This window comes from Leucoraja erinacea, chromosome 35 (genome assembly GCF_028641065.1).
Source record: "Leucoraja erinacea ecotype New England chromosome 35, Leri_hhj_1, whole genome shotgun sequence".
NCBI classification, from domain to species: Eukaryota; Metazoa; Chordata; class Chondrichthyes; order Rajiformes; family Rajidae; genus Leucoraja; species Leucoraja erinaceus.
Window position 1 is genome coordinate 3300828 of NC_073411.1, and position 15000 is coordinate 3315827.

Genomic DNA, 15000 nt, shown 5'->3' on the forward strand with positions numbered 1-15000 from the left:
GGGTGGAAAACCCGGGGGGGGGGCAGAGGGGACATGGCCCCCATCATGTTTTGAGATCCCGGTTTTAAAATCTCCGCTTTCCGCTAGGCAATGGGGGCGGGACATGATTCAGCGCGATGATTGGAGAAGGGAGGAATTGGGGGGGGGGTGGGACTGAGGATAGAGTGCGGCGATTGGAGGAGGAAGACGTGGCACAGACCTGCGCCTGATCCCCAGGCAGGATCAATCCCGGCCGGCTCTCCAACGCTGTCCCGAGTGCCCCCCACCCCCCCCCCCCCCCCCACCGGTGGCCAGAGAGGTCGGGAGTCAGACACGCGCTGTATCCCCAGGCCCACAGCCAGCACAGAGAAACAGCCATAAACCCAGCTCAACTCTGCCTGTCCCGCCAGGTGAACCTGCCTGGGCTTGCGGGAAATATGGCCAGCGTGGAGAAGCAGCGCTGGTGTCCCATCAGTCCAGACAGGGCTGTAGGTTAACCCGGCGAGATAGGCAGAGTTGAGCTGCATTTAGCACTGGATTGAGCCTCCGAAGCCTCACGCGCGTGTGTGTGAGTGTGTGCATGCGCACGCGCCCGCCAAAAAATTGTGTCCCCCCCGTCCCCTCCATGTTTTGATAGCGAGTTCCGCTCTTGCCTGGTTTACACCGAAGATAGACCCAAAATGCTGGAGTAACTCAGCAGGACTGGCAGCATCTCTGGCGAAAAGGATTAGCTGGACTTCCCCACCCCTCCCCCACCCAAGTCGCACTAGCTTCTCGTTATCACCCTACAAACAGCTACGAATGGCCTGTTTCCTTTATCATGGTTACTTTTTTGCTTATCTTTTATTCATTGTTCTTTACCTCTCCACATCTACTCCATATCTCTCGTTTCCCTTATCCCAAACTGGTCTGAAGAAGGGTCTCGACCCGAAAGGTCACCCATTCCTTCTCTCCAGAGATGCTGCCTGTTCCGCTTAGTTACTCCGGTTTTTTGTGTCTATCTCAGGTAGACTTCAGGTCTGAAGAAAGGTCTCGACCCAAAACATCACCTATTCCTTTTCTCCAAGCATAAATTATACAGGACTGCATAAAGGAAAAGACTGTGCAAAAGAAGATATTGGAGCAAGAATGCAATAGGATGAAGACAATGGTCGTGGCAAGAGCATTGACCATTAGACATAGGCCCGAATTAGGCCATTCGGCCCATCGAGTCTGCTCCACAGATGGATGGGAGCATGTCAGTATGAAGGTGTTGAGGTGTTGGATGTCAGGGTTGGGACCGTTGTGTTTGCGACATCATTAATGACTTGGATGTGGGCGTCGAAGGAATGATGAATGAGTTTGGTGGTGACACAAAAGTTGGAACAGTTGTGGATAACGAGGAAGGTTGTCCAAGGCTACAGCAGGATATGAGTGGATGGAAAGTTAATCGCAACAAGTGTGAGGTGAGAGACACAGAAAGCTGGAGTAAATCAGTGGGTCAGACAGTACCTCTGGAGAAAAGGGCAGCACATCAACCCTGGCAGACCCATTGTTTCTGCTTGCTCCTGCCCCACTGAAATCATTACCTCGACTACATCCAGGGGACCTCATTGAAATTTAGCAAATAGTGAAAGGCATGGTTTTACATAGAAACATAGAAAATAGGTGCAGGAGTAGGCCATTCGGCCCTTCGAGCCTGCACCGCCATTCAACATGATCATGGCTGATCATCCAACTCAGCATCCTGTACCTGCCTTCTCTCCATACCCTCTGATCCCTTTAGCCACAAGGGCCACATCTAACTCCCTCTTAAATATAGCCAATGAACTGGCCTCAACTACCTTCTGTGGCAGAGAATTCCACAGATTCACCACTCTCTGTGTGAAAAATGTTTTTCTCATCTCGGTCCTAAAAGATTTCCCCCTTATCCTTAAACTGTGACCCCTTGTTCTGGACCTCCCCAACATCAGGAACAATCTTCCTGCATCTAGCCTGTCCAAACCCCTTAAGAATAGAAGAAATGTGAGACGTTTCTGGTCGAGACCCTTCTTCAGACTGAGAGTCAGGGGAGAAGGAGACATAGAGATATGGAAGGGTAAAGTGTGAAAACAAGAGATCAAAGGGGACAAAGTTGAAGGAAAATGTAGAATAGATCTTTGCTAGCTGAGGGGAAGGTGACAACGAGGCATACAACCAGTACAATTTAATCAGAAGAACAGTCAAACTAGTCGGAGAACTAGGGTGGGGGAGGGATGGAGAGAGAGGGAAAGCAAGGGTTACTTGAAGTTAGAGAAGTCAATGTTCATACCGCTGGGGTGTGTAAGCTGCCCAAGCGAAATATGAAGAAGGATTTTGGCCCGAAACGTTGCCTATTTCCTCCGCTCCATAGATGCTGCCTCACCCGCTGAGTTTCTCCAGCATTTTTGTCTACAAGTGAAATATGAGGTGCTGTTCCTCCAATTTGCACTGGGCCTCACTCTGACAGTGGAGGAGGCCCAGGACAGAAAGGTCAGTGTAGGAATGGGAGGGGGGGTTAAAGTGTTTGGCAAATGGGAGATCAGGTAGGTCTAGGCGGACTGAGTGGCGGTGTTCAGTGAAGTGATGGCCAAGCCTGTAAGATTCCAGGTCATGAGAAGATGGGAGCAAGAAAGGCAACATTGTCCCCGGGTGTTTCTCAGCCCACTACTCCACCTCTTTATCTCTCCTGTGGTGACCACTTCAGGTAGTTTTTAGTGAATTCAGCTATTGTTTGCAGGCAGCAAAACTAGCATTAAAGTATCAACATACACCGTTGCTGCAGCAAGAGGGCTGCGAGCAGGAATGCGAACAAACCGAGTCGCATTTTAACTCCGCCGACGATGAAGTGAATGAACTCCTGAACTTCCCGTGACTCGGATCAAGTGAGACCCATCACGTTGTGCAAAGGCCATATCATTGTGAGAAGTTGTAGTCTACGTTTAGTTTCGAGATACAGCATGGAAACAGGCCCTTGAACCTTCATCCCGGGGCCGAATGACCTACTCCTGCACCTATTGTCTATTGAATCCACACTGACCTGTTCACAATGTTTTTAGTTTAGTTTAGTTTAGAGATACAGCGCGGAAAAAGGCCCTTCAGCCCACCTAATCCACACCGACCAGCGATCCCCGCACATTAACACTATCCTACACACACTACGGACAATTTACACATACGCCAAGCCCATGCCAATTAACCTACAAACTTTTGGAGTGGGAGGAAATGGAAGATCTCGGAGAAAACCCACGCAGGTCACAGGGAGAATGTACAAACTCTGTAAAGACGGCACTCATAGTCGGGATCGAACCCGGGTCTCCAGCGCTGCATTCGCTGCCAGGCAGCAACTCTACCGCTGTGCCACCGATACTATGTTCTATGTTATCCCACTTTCTCATCCACTTCCTACACACTAAGGGCAATTTGCAGAGATCAATTAACCTACAAACCTGCACGTCTTTGAGATGTGGGAGAAAACTGGGGCAAGGTAGAACGTGCAAGCTCCACACAGATAGCAACTGAGGTCAGGGTAAAACCATGGCATTGTGAGGCAGCAGCTCCACCAGCTGCACCACCGTGCTCCCCATAATATAACAATACCCCCATGTCTAACACGCAGGCTCTCGATGCATCTTAAGATGGATGACAGCCGCCTTGCTGTTAATCTTCTACTCACCTTCTCTCCTGCCTTTTCCTTCCCAAGGATATAGTGATTGTTGCTTTCGTTAAAGCGAATGGGAATGTTGTAAACCCTTCTCCCGTACAACACAGCTAATGTGTACGGTTGGTGTTCATTACATCCCGAACTATGCCGAACAAGAAACGCACCGTCCTTAAGTCAGAAGAGACATGCATTATTCATCACATGTTACATGCGTGTTTTATCACTGGCTAGAAGCATAGAAACATAAAAAATAGGTGCAGGAGTAGGCCATTCGGCCCTTCAAGCTAGCACCGCCATTCAATATGATCGTGGCTGATCATCCAAAATCAGTGCCCCGTTCCTGCTTTCTCCCCATATCCCTTGATTCTGTTAGCCCTCAGAGCTAAATCCAACTCTTTTGAAAACATCCAGTGAATTGGCCTCCACTGCTTTCTGTGGCAGATAATTCCACAGATTCACAACTCTCTAGGTGAAAAGGTTTTTCCACATCTCAATCCTAACTGGCCTGCCCCTTATTCTTAAGCCAATTAAGCTTTAAGCCAATTCGATTTTGGTTAATGAAATGGTACAGGGCTATTGATCCCAAGTGTAGGGGGCTGTCAAACAAGAAGGAAGTTTGTAAGAAGATGAGGCAGTACAGACATTAGTGATAAGTTGATGCCATTTACTATGGTCAGGTCGGGGGGAGTTCCCCCCCGCCACCGGGTACCATGTAACCCCGTGCTACCCGCTCCATGGTCGGATAGTCGGCGACTAAACCGTCTCCCCCACCTGGTTTGTCAGGTGAGGAGGGAGCTGTGGACCCCCAGCAGGACCAAAAACAAGACCTGTCAAAGGGCGGATGAGCTCCTAACGAGCCAATAGCCATCCACACTTCAGTAGAAGTTGCGATCACTGTCGTACATATCATTGTAAGGAACGATGATAAAACACACACACACACCAAAATCCTAAACATCCAGTGGCGGAAGTCCGCAGGAACTGGAGGACAGAGATGTGTGTTGCGTCCGTCACCGTTCCCCGCCGGAAACCAGCGCCACTGCGTCGCTAATGTTTTCAACGATGGTGAATGAATGAATGAATTTATTTTGAAAAAAACAATAGCATGCGAAAAGAAAGAACGGCCGTGATTTCTCCTCCATCCTAGTTGGGTGTAAATCATGGCCTTTAATGCCCAACAACACCTTATCCACAATGACTGCAACTTAGAACATAGAACAGCACAGCACAGGAACAGGCCCTTCAGCCCACAATGTCCGTGCTGGACATGATGTCAAGTTAAACTAATCTCTGCCGACTCGTGATCCATATCCATCTATTTCCTGCAGATCCATGTTCCTATCCAAACCACTCATAAATGCTACTATTGTATCCACCTCCACCACCACCCCAGGCAACTCACACCAAGCAGCTGCATAAAAAACTTTCCCCCACACATCTCTGTTCATCTCTGCCCCCTCAGGACTTTCATATGAAGAAAGACTGGATAGATTTGGCTTGTACTCGCTAGAATTTAGAAGATTGAGGGGGGATCTTATAGAAAATTACAAAATTCTTAGGGGGTTGGACAGGCTAGATGCAGGAAGATTGTTCCCGATGTTAGGGAAGTCCAGGACAAGGGGTCACAGCTTAAGGATAAGGGGGAAATCCTTTAAAACCGAGATGAGAAGAACTTTTTTCACGCAGAGAGTGGTGAATCTCTGGAACTCTCTGCCACAGAGGGTAGTCGAGGCCACAGTTCATTGGCTATATTTAAGAGGGAGTTAGATGTGGGCCTTGTGGCTAAGGGGATCAGAGGGTATGGAGAGAAGGCAGGTACAGGATACCGAGTTGGATGATCAGCCATGATCATATTGAATGGCGGTACAGGCTCGAAGGGCCGAATGGCCTACTCCTGCACCTATTTTCCATGTTTCTATGTCTCGACATTTCCACCCTAGGGCAACAGGTTCTGATTATCGTCCCTGCCTAGACCCCTCGTTATTTTTTGTTAACTTCTAACATTTCTCCCCTCAGCCTCTGACGCTCCAGAGAAAAGCATCCAAGTTTATCCAATCTCTTCTTATTGCTCATACCTTCAAATCCAGACGTCATTCTGGTAAACCACTTCTACACTTGTTCTAAAGCCACATCCTTCCTGAGATAAGACGACCACAGCAGCACACAATGCTTCAATTGCAGCTGAGCCAAAGTACTACACAGCTGCGACACAACTTTGTGGCACCATGCACGTTCTTTATTCCTCAAATTATTCAGCATAGGGACGGACGGGCTCTTCAAAATGTGTAGGAAGGAACTGCAGATGCTGGTTTAAACCGAAGATAGACACAAAATGCTGGAGTAACTGTCAGTCTGCCTGGACCAACCTGATCGAAGGGATCTATCGCAGTCGCTGCCTCAAAAAGGCTGCCAACATCATCAAAGTCCCACACCATCCTGGCCACACACTCATCTCTCCGTTGCCATCGGGAAGAAGGTACAGGAGCTTGAAATCTGTTAGACCCAGGTTCAGGAACAGCTACTTCCCCACAGTCATCAGGCTATTAAACTCTCCATCAAACAAACTCTGAACAATAGCAGCCTATTGCACTTTATCTGTTTATTTATTGTGTGTATATATATGGTCTATGATATATAGACACACTGAACTTTTATCTCCTGTTCTGTATTATGTTTACATATTCTGTTGTGCTGCAGCAAGCAAGAATTTCATTGTCCTATCTGGGGAACAGAACAATTTAACTCTCGACTCTTGACTTGACTTGCGAGACACTTTAATCCCCCTTCCCACTCCCACACTGACCTTCCTGTCCTGGGCTTCCTCCATTGTCAGAGTGAGGCCCAGAGCAAATTGGAGGAACAGCATCTCATATTTCGCTTGGGCAGCTTGCAAATGACTTGAATATTGAATTCTCTAACTTCAAGTAACCCTTGCATTCTCTCTCTCTCCATCCGAAGACACAGTAGCTTCTCGTTTTCACTTAGCAAACAACTAACCCCCATTTCCTTTATCAATGTTACTTTTTTGCACATCTTCCATTCATTTGTTCTACAGGTATATCTCTCTACATCATCGTCTATATCTCTCGTGTCCCTTTCCCGTGACTTTCAGTCTGAAGAAGGGTCTCAACCCGAAACGTCACCCATTCCTTCTCTCCACAGATGCCGCCTGTCCCGCTGAGTTACTCCAGCATTTCGTGTCTATCTCAGGCAATTCAAGGTGGCCAATAAATGCATGATATGCCTGGGTCAGGCACACCTTGTGAATAAATAACACATGGTTTGTGTATGCAATATCCAAAAGCTGATTTCAAGAGATATTGTTTTTCCATTCTTCAAAATTTTTCTCTTGGTCAGACAATGGGAAAGATTAAGGATGCTGGCAGAATGGGGAAAATAAAATGGTTTCAAAATACATGCTGAAAAGCTGCTGAACTGTGGATGTGTTTTGCTCTATGATTGTACAAATGGTTTAGTTTTAGTTTAGAGATACAGCGCAGAAACAGGCCCTTCGGCCCACCGAGTCTGTGTCAACCAGTGATCCCCGCACATTAAGGCTACCCAACACACACCAGGGACAAGTTTACATTTTACATTTATACCAAGCCAATTAACCTACAAACCTGTACGTTTTTGGATTGTGGGAGGAAACCGAAGATCTCGGAGGAAACCCACGCAGGTCACGGGGAGAACGTACAAACTCTTTACAGACAGGACCCGTAGTCAGGATCGAACCCGGGTCTCTGACGCTGTAGCTCTACTTCTTCACCACCGTGCCACCCATGAAGGCCGTGGTGCCCTTGCAATTATCAAAAGCACATGGAAGATATAGAGAGAAGTATAAGGAAATCCCCAAGTGCAAAATTATAGAGCTAAGCAAAATTAGGGTTGGAATCAATAACAAAATCTGAAGGTAACAATAAAACATAGAACAACGCAGCACAGGTACGGGCCCTTTGTCCCATCATGTCTGTGGCGAGCAAGATGCCAAGACCAACATGGCGGTGCAGAGGTGCATAGGTAGAGTTGCTGCTTTACAGCGAATGCAGCGCCGGAGACCCGGGTTCAATCCTGACTACGGGTGCTGTCTGTACGGAGTCTGCACGTTCTCCCCGTGACCTGCGTGGGTTTTCTCCGAGATCTTCGGATTCCTCCCACACTCCAAAGACGTGCAGGTTTGTAGGTTAATTGGTTTGGTAAATGTAAAAAATTGTCCCTAGTGGGTGTAGGATATTGTTAATGTGCGGGGATCGCTGGTCGGCGCGGACCCGGTGGGCCGAAGGGCCTGCTTCCCTTCTGTATCTCGAAACTAAACTAAACTATGAATACTTATCTGCCTGCACAAATCCACGTGCCTCCACATGTGCCTATTTAAAAGTATCTTCAATAGAACAGGCCCTTCAGCCCACTGTGTTTGTGCCTGTACATGATGGCGTTAGACTGATCTCATCTGTCTTTGCGTGATCCATCTCCCTCCATTCCCTGTATATCCACGTGCCTATCCACAACGCCACTATCATATCTGCCTCCACCACCCACCCAGTTCCAGGCACCCACCAAAAAAAATGTGTCCCGCGCACATCCTTTAAACTTTGCCCCTCTCACTTTGGGAAGGCCCATCTAGACTGGACACAAACCAGCACGGTAGACCAAAGGCTGTTTGTCACTATATGCACGGAAGGAAGAATTCTGTGGCACAATTCACCAGAGTTGAGAAATGTTGCAAGTTTTTAAAAGGTGAGTCAGTGGAAGTTCTAGACGTTGAAGGCTTCAAGAGGAAACGTGAAGTGAGGAAAAGCCGATGCTGACCTGGCCGTTTTCATGCAATGCAACCTCCGCTGCCTTCCGATCGCACTTGATTGTAAACCAAGGCTTGCTCTGTAAATTGGCATTCTGTGGAAGGACAGAATTGCTTAATTATCGGATGAGTGTTCACAATAAAGTTCAACACAGTAGCGCAAGAGACAGCACGGTGGTGCAGCGCTAGAGTTGCTGCCTCACTGCGCTAGAGTTGCTGCCTCACTGCGGGCTCGATCCTGACTAAGGGGGCTGTCTGTGTAGAGTTTGCACGATCTCCCTTGTGACCGCGTGGGTTTTCTCCGGGTGCTCTGGTTTCCCACGACATTCCAAAGACGTACAGGTTTATAGATCACGTGCAGGAAGGAAACTGCTGGTTTACATCGAAGATAGACACAAAATACTGGAGTAACACAGCGGGTCAGGCAGCATCTCTGGAGAACCGGAACAGGTGACGTTTCGGATCAAGCCCTGAAGTCTCAACCTGAAACTTCACCTATTCCTTAACTGGTTAACTGACTTCTGTAAATTGTGTGGGTAGATCTAGTGTACGGGGAATTGCTGGTCGGCTTGGACTCGGTGGCTGAAGAGCCTGTTTCCACGTTGTATCTCTAAACCAAACAAAACGGGGTGGAAGATTGCAACCTTCACGTGGTCCGCCCTGTTTCGACTAATGCAATCAACTCGACGTGCACAAACGGAAGATCAAATAGAACAAGTTGTCCTACAACTTTAGGCTGTGCACGCCACACGAAAGAAGAAGAAGACTAAACAAAACTAAACTAAACTAAATGAGGATGCTTGAAAAAAATTGTTCACAGTGAGAATGGATAGAAGATCCAGAATCACCACAGTCTGAAGAAGGGTTTTGGCCCGAAACGTCGCCTATTTCCTTCGCTCCATAGATGCTGCCGCACCCGCTGAGTTTATCCAGCATTTTTATCTACCTCACCATAGTTAAGGCTCTGTTTAAGAAGGAACTGCAGATGCTGGAAAAATCGAAGGTAGACAAAAATGCTGGAGAAACTCAGCGGGTGCGGCAGCATCTATGGAGCGAAGGAATAGGTGGCATTTCGGGTCGAGACACTTCTTCAGACTGATGTGGGGGTGGGATTCCCACACAGTCACAAGAAGAATGTGCAAACTCCACACAGACAGCATCCATGGTCAGGTTCAAACGTGGTTCTCTGGCGCCGTGAGGCAGCAGCACTAACACCTGGGTGGTCCCGCTGGGTACTATTGGAACTGGGAAGTTCAAGTAACGGGTGCTACCAGCAGCATGGAAAGTGCTGTATTAACAGGAAACGCATCTTTTTAATCATAGACACAAGGAATTGCAGACACTGGTTACAGTGCTGGAGTTACTCAGCGGGTCAGGCAGCATCTCTGGAGAATATGGATGGGTGACATTTCAGGTCGGGACCCTTCCTCAGACTGATTGTGGTGGGGGGGGGAGGTTTTTAAACATTTCTTCCCTCTGCTGCGGTGTTCTCCCATGTTGTGCCAACCCCCATGGCCATTATCCATTTTCTCTGCAGCTGTAACATGATATTTTGTGCTCTGTTTATTTTCTCTTTTGCTCTACCAGTTTAGTTCAGTGTAGCTTCGTTTTGAGATACAGCCCACATAGTCCACGCCGACCAGCACTCTAGGGGCAATTTACAGAGACTATTTACTATTTACAGAGGGCCAATTAACCGACAAACCCCCACGTCTTAGGAATGTGGGAGGAAACCGGAGCACCCGGAGGAAACCCACGAGGTTACGGGGAGAACGTGCAAACTCTGTTCAGACAGCACCCGCAGTCAGGATCGAACCCGGGACTCTGGTGCTGTGAGGCAGTAACTCTACCGCTGCGACACCATGCTGCCCTGTTGTACTCATATACCAGGAGATGAAAATCAAACTTTTTCACTGTACCTCAGTACATTTGACAGTAATAAAACCAATACTAATATCCAATAGCAAATTGCATTGGAGTTACTCTACAGTAAACTAACATTGATAAATTCTTCATGGCAAGTTGTAAAGTGGCCTTGTGAAGTACAGTACCTCACAGACGTAGGTAGACACAAAATGTTAGAGTAACTCAACGGGTCAGACAGCATCCCTGGTGAAAAGCATGCGCTGGGTAACTCCAGCTTTTTGCGTCTGTCTTCAGTTTAAACCAGTGCCTGCAGTTCCTTACTCCGCAGACGTATGTAATGACTGTCAGTTTACATGGGGAATGGACTAGCAATGAGCAAAGTGACGCAAAGCGCTGGACTAACTCAACAGGTCAGGCAGCATCTGTGGAGCACATGGACAGGTGACGTTTCAGTTCGATGCCCCTCTCCACTGATTGTAGTGGTGGTGGGCGAGGGGGAGGGGTGGAGAAACCTGGCAGAGAGGTGGGGGCGAGACCCCAGATGGCACGGTGGCGCTGGGGTAGCGTTGCTGCCTTGGTGAAAGTTTTTGTTTTGCATAACAATTACACTAAAGAGTCAGACAAAGATGCTGACAAAGTTTTAAAAAGTACTCATCTGCCTCACCGGGTCCCTGTAGTACAGGGGTCGGCAACCTACGGCCCCCGGGGCGAATGCGGCCCGTAACCCAAAATCACCGGCACGCAGGGGCGGGATCCATGTGTACACGAGATAGATGTGGCCCACCATCCGCTCACAGACCATGCGTCCCGGCCCCTATGCAGAACAAGGTTGCCCACCCCTGCCTTAGTGTGTGGAAAGGAACTGCAAATGTTGGTTTACTTACTTCTTATTTTGCTTACCTCTTATTTAGGCTTGCTTTCCCTAACCAAGTAGCCTTTGCATCGCCTCTCTCTCCATCCCTCCCCCACCCTAGTTCTCTGACTAGTTTCACTGTCCTCCTGATTAATTTCACTGACTGTAAGCCTCCTTGTCACCTTCCCTTCAGCTAACAATGAACCATTCTACATTTCCTCATCATCGTCTGCTTTGATCTGTCGTTTTCACACCTCAGCCTCCTTATCTCTAGACTCCCTCTCCCCTGACTCTCCATCTGAAGAAGGGCCTTGAGCCGAAACATCGCCCATTCCTTCTCTCCAGAGATGCTGCCAGTCCTGCTGAGTTACTCCAGCATTTTGTGTCTATTTTCGGGGTTCCCCTTAGTTCTCGGTGACCCCCCCCCCCACACCAGGTCCCTCTTTCTTCTCGGTGGCATGGCCCGTCCACCTCGCTCCAACCTCGAGACTCCGACCTCGGAAGGAGGGGGGTGTTTGTAGGTTAGATACCTACAAGAGTCCAGAGAGAATCAAGGTTTAAAACTATTGAGGGCCAGCTCCACTAGGCGGAGGAGATTCTGAAGAAGGGTCTCGACCCGAAACGTCACCCATTCCTTCTCTCCAGAGATGCTGCCTGTCCCACTGAGTTACTCCAACTTTTTGCATCATTCAAGGGAGAGCCATTTGTTTAAATGTCACGTGTACGGAAACTGAACAACGCAATTCTTATTGTAGACTAACTGGAGAGCAAAATGATTGGGAGCCAAATAACCAAACAGCATTGCTGCAGTACAATGACAGCACACCTACCTCTCCAAAAGGACTTTGCAAAGAAGGTATTGGGCTGGTGCTTATATTCCCTGATAACGAGAGACAAAAGATATTGAGGATGTACAGGCATAGCAAATCTTCCGAAGGTTTCGTCTGGCGAAATTTTCCTCTCGCCTCCTATAGACCACGCACCCGACTTACTTATAACAGGTGGAAGCCCATCACACAAACCAACCTCCCTTCCATTGACTCCATCTACACTTCACGCTGCCTCGGCAAGGCCAACAGCACAATCAAGGACCAGTCGCACCCCGGCCACTCCCTCTTCTCCCCTCTCCCATCGCGCAAGAGGTACAGAAGTGTGAAAACGCACACCTCCAGATTCAGGGGCAGTTTCTTCCCAGCTGTTATCAGGCAACCGAATCACCATCTAGGGAGCGGTCCTGACCTCCCCTCTGTCCCATTGGAGTCCTTCAAACTATCTCTTATCGAATGTTACTAGACTTTATCTTGCACCACCGATATTCCCTTTATCTTGTATCCGTACACTGTGGATGGCTTGATTGCACAGTGTAGTCTTTTCGATGGTACACAAAAATGCTGGAGAAACTCAGCGGGTGCAGCAGCATCTATGGAGCAAAGGAAATGGGTGACATTTCGGGCCGAAACCCTTCTTCAGACTGATGCATTTCCTTCGCTCCATAGATGCTGCTGCACCCGCTGAGTTTCTCCAGCATTTTCGTGTACCATCGATCTTCCAGCATCTGCAGTTCCTTCTTGAACACATAGTCTTTTTGATGACTGGATAGCACACAGCAACGAAAGCTTTTCACTGTACCTCAGTACACCTGACACATGACAACTAAAACTAAAGTGGTATTCAGTGTCTGACTGACAGAAGTGTGCCAGTGAGAAGAATGGTCCAAGTGCTTTGTTTATAGTGAGTCCATATTAAACTCCTATATTATACACCGTTATCTAATATCACTCACCCGTAAAATCTTCTGGCATTCTTGTGAACGATCCGCTGCAAATAAAAACGAGCAGTGTTAAATGAGGAAAGCAAACTGGAACAAGACCATGCCTAACAAAGGAAGTGCAGGAAACACTCAGCAGGTCAGACTGCATCTGTGGAAAGAGAAACAGAGTTCACTTTTAGTGCGGTCACGGTGGCGCAGCAGTGGAGTTGCTGCCTTGCAACGTTTGCAGCGCCGGAGACCCGGGTTCGATCCTGACTACAGGTGCTGTCTGTACGGAGTTTGTACGTTTACCCCGTGACCTGCGTGGGTTTTCTCCGAGATCTTCGGTTTCCTCCCACGCTCCAAAGACGTGCAGATTTGTCGGTTAATCGGCTTGGTAAATGTAAAAAATGTCCCTAGTGTGTGTAGGGTAGTGTTAGTGTGCGGGGATCGCTGGTCGGCACGGACTCGGTGGGCCGAAGGGCCAGTTTCCGCGCTGTATCCCAAAAACTAAATTAAAATAAAATTCATGTCCGAGACCTTTAATCAAAAAGTGAGAAAACAAGTGAGATTCAGTTGCAGGAGAAATGGAAGAAGAAACTGAGTCTCTCCTGAGGGTGAGACCCAATGACAGTGTGGTTGTGATTCCACTAGTGGGAGAGTCTAGGACCAGAGGGCACAGCCTCAGAATAAAAGGACGTACCTTTAGAAAGGAGATGAGGTGGAATTTCTTTAGTCAGAGGGTGGTGAATCTGTGGAATTCATTGACACTGATGGTGGCGGTGTGTTTTTAATGCAGAGATTGACAGGTTCTTCATTAGTTCGGGTGACAAAGGTTACGCGGAGAAGGCAGGAGAATGGGGTTGAGAGGGAGAGATAGGTCAGCCGTGATTGGATGGAGGAGTAGATGATGAGCCGAATGGCCTAATTCTGCTTCTATCACTTATGACCTTATGACCTGAATTGACAATGTGGTTGTTAGAGGTAAATGTTGTACATTCTCCCTGTGACCACATGGGTTTCGGCCGGGTGATGTGGTTTCCTCAACACCCCAAAGATGTGCAGGTTTGTAGGTTAATTGGCCTCTGGCCCTAGTGTGTCGGGAGTGGATGAGAAAGTGGGATTACGTAGAACTAGTGCGAACGGGTGATCGGTGGTTAGCATGGACTTGGTGGGCCGAAGGGCCTGTTTCCATGCTATACCTCGAACAAAACATTGTGCTGAAGTCTCAGGGGTGGGCAAAGCTCATCCATGTAACAATTCACAGCAGAGACCTGAACATCTATAGAGGGAGAATGCAATGGGACCTCACAGTTTCCATCAACTGATCTCCAGCAAGGTGCACTGAGCGATGTGCAGTTTCTTTCCTTCAACCTTCTAAGCTGTCATAGATACATAGAAACATAGAAACATAGAAAATATGTGCAGGAGTAGGCCATTTAGCCTCTCGAGCCAGCACCACAATTTAATATAATCCAGAATCAGTAGCCTGTTCCTGCTTTCTCCCCATATCCCTTGATTAGCCCGAAGAGCTATATCCAACTCTCTCTTGAATTCAAGTTTTTCCTCATCTCAGTTCTAATTGGCCTACCCCTTATTCTTAAACTGTGTGACCCCTGGTTCTGGACTCCCCCAACATCGGGAACATTTTTCCTGCATCTAGCCTGTCCAATCCCTTAAGAATTTTATATGTCTCTATAAGATCACCTCTCATCCTTCTGAATTCCAGTAAATATAAGCCCAGTCGACCCATTCTTTCATCATATGTCAGTACTGTGCCGCCATCCCGGGAATTAACCTGATGAACCTACGCTGCACTCCCTCAATAACAATAATGTCCTACCTCAAATTAGGAGACCAGAACTGCACACAATACTCCAGATGTGGTCCCACCTGGGCCCTGTACAACTGCAGTAGGACCTCCTTGCTCCGATACTCAAATCCTCTCGCTATGAAGGTCAACATGTTATTTGCTTTCTTCACTGCCTGCTGTACCTGCATGCTTACTTTCAGTGGCTGGTGTTCCTGTCACAGAAGGACTGTTGACTTTCTGAGTGTTAACGTTAGCTACTGAACCATTTCTCCTGCTGCCC

General features: G+C 48.0%; 1 protein-coding gene across 2 annotated transcripts in view; it reads right to left on the reverse strand.

Annotated features, from left to right (window-relative positions):
* Positions 1 to 15000, reverse strand: part of si:dkeyp-117b11.1 (SH2 domain-containing protein 6) — a 45027-nt gene that overhangs the window by 2385 nt on the left and 27642 nt on the right. The window contains exons 10-13 of one of the 2 annotated variants that reach the window (XM_055662045.1): positions 12941 to 12975; positions 11988 to 12037; positions 8450 to 8533; positions 3653 to 3808 (exon numbers count right to left, since the gene is read on the reverse strand). In XM_055662045.1, coding sequence (XP_055518020.1) covers positions 3653 to 3808; positions 8450 to 8533; positions 11988 to 12037; positions 12941 to 12975 — 325 coding nt within the window. The remainder of the gene's footprint in view (positions 1 to 3652; positions 3809 to 8449; positions 8534 to 11987; positions 12038 to 12940; positions 12976 to 15000) is intronic. The other variant, XM_055662046.1, reaches the window with a different exon arrangement.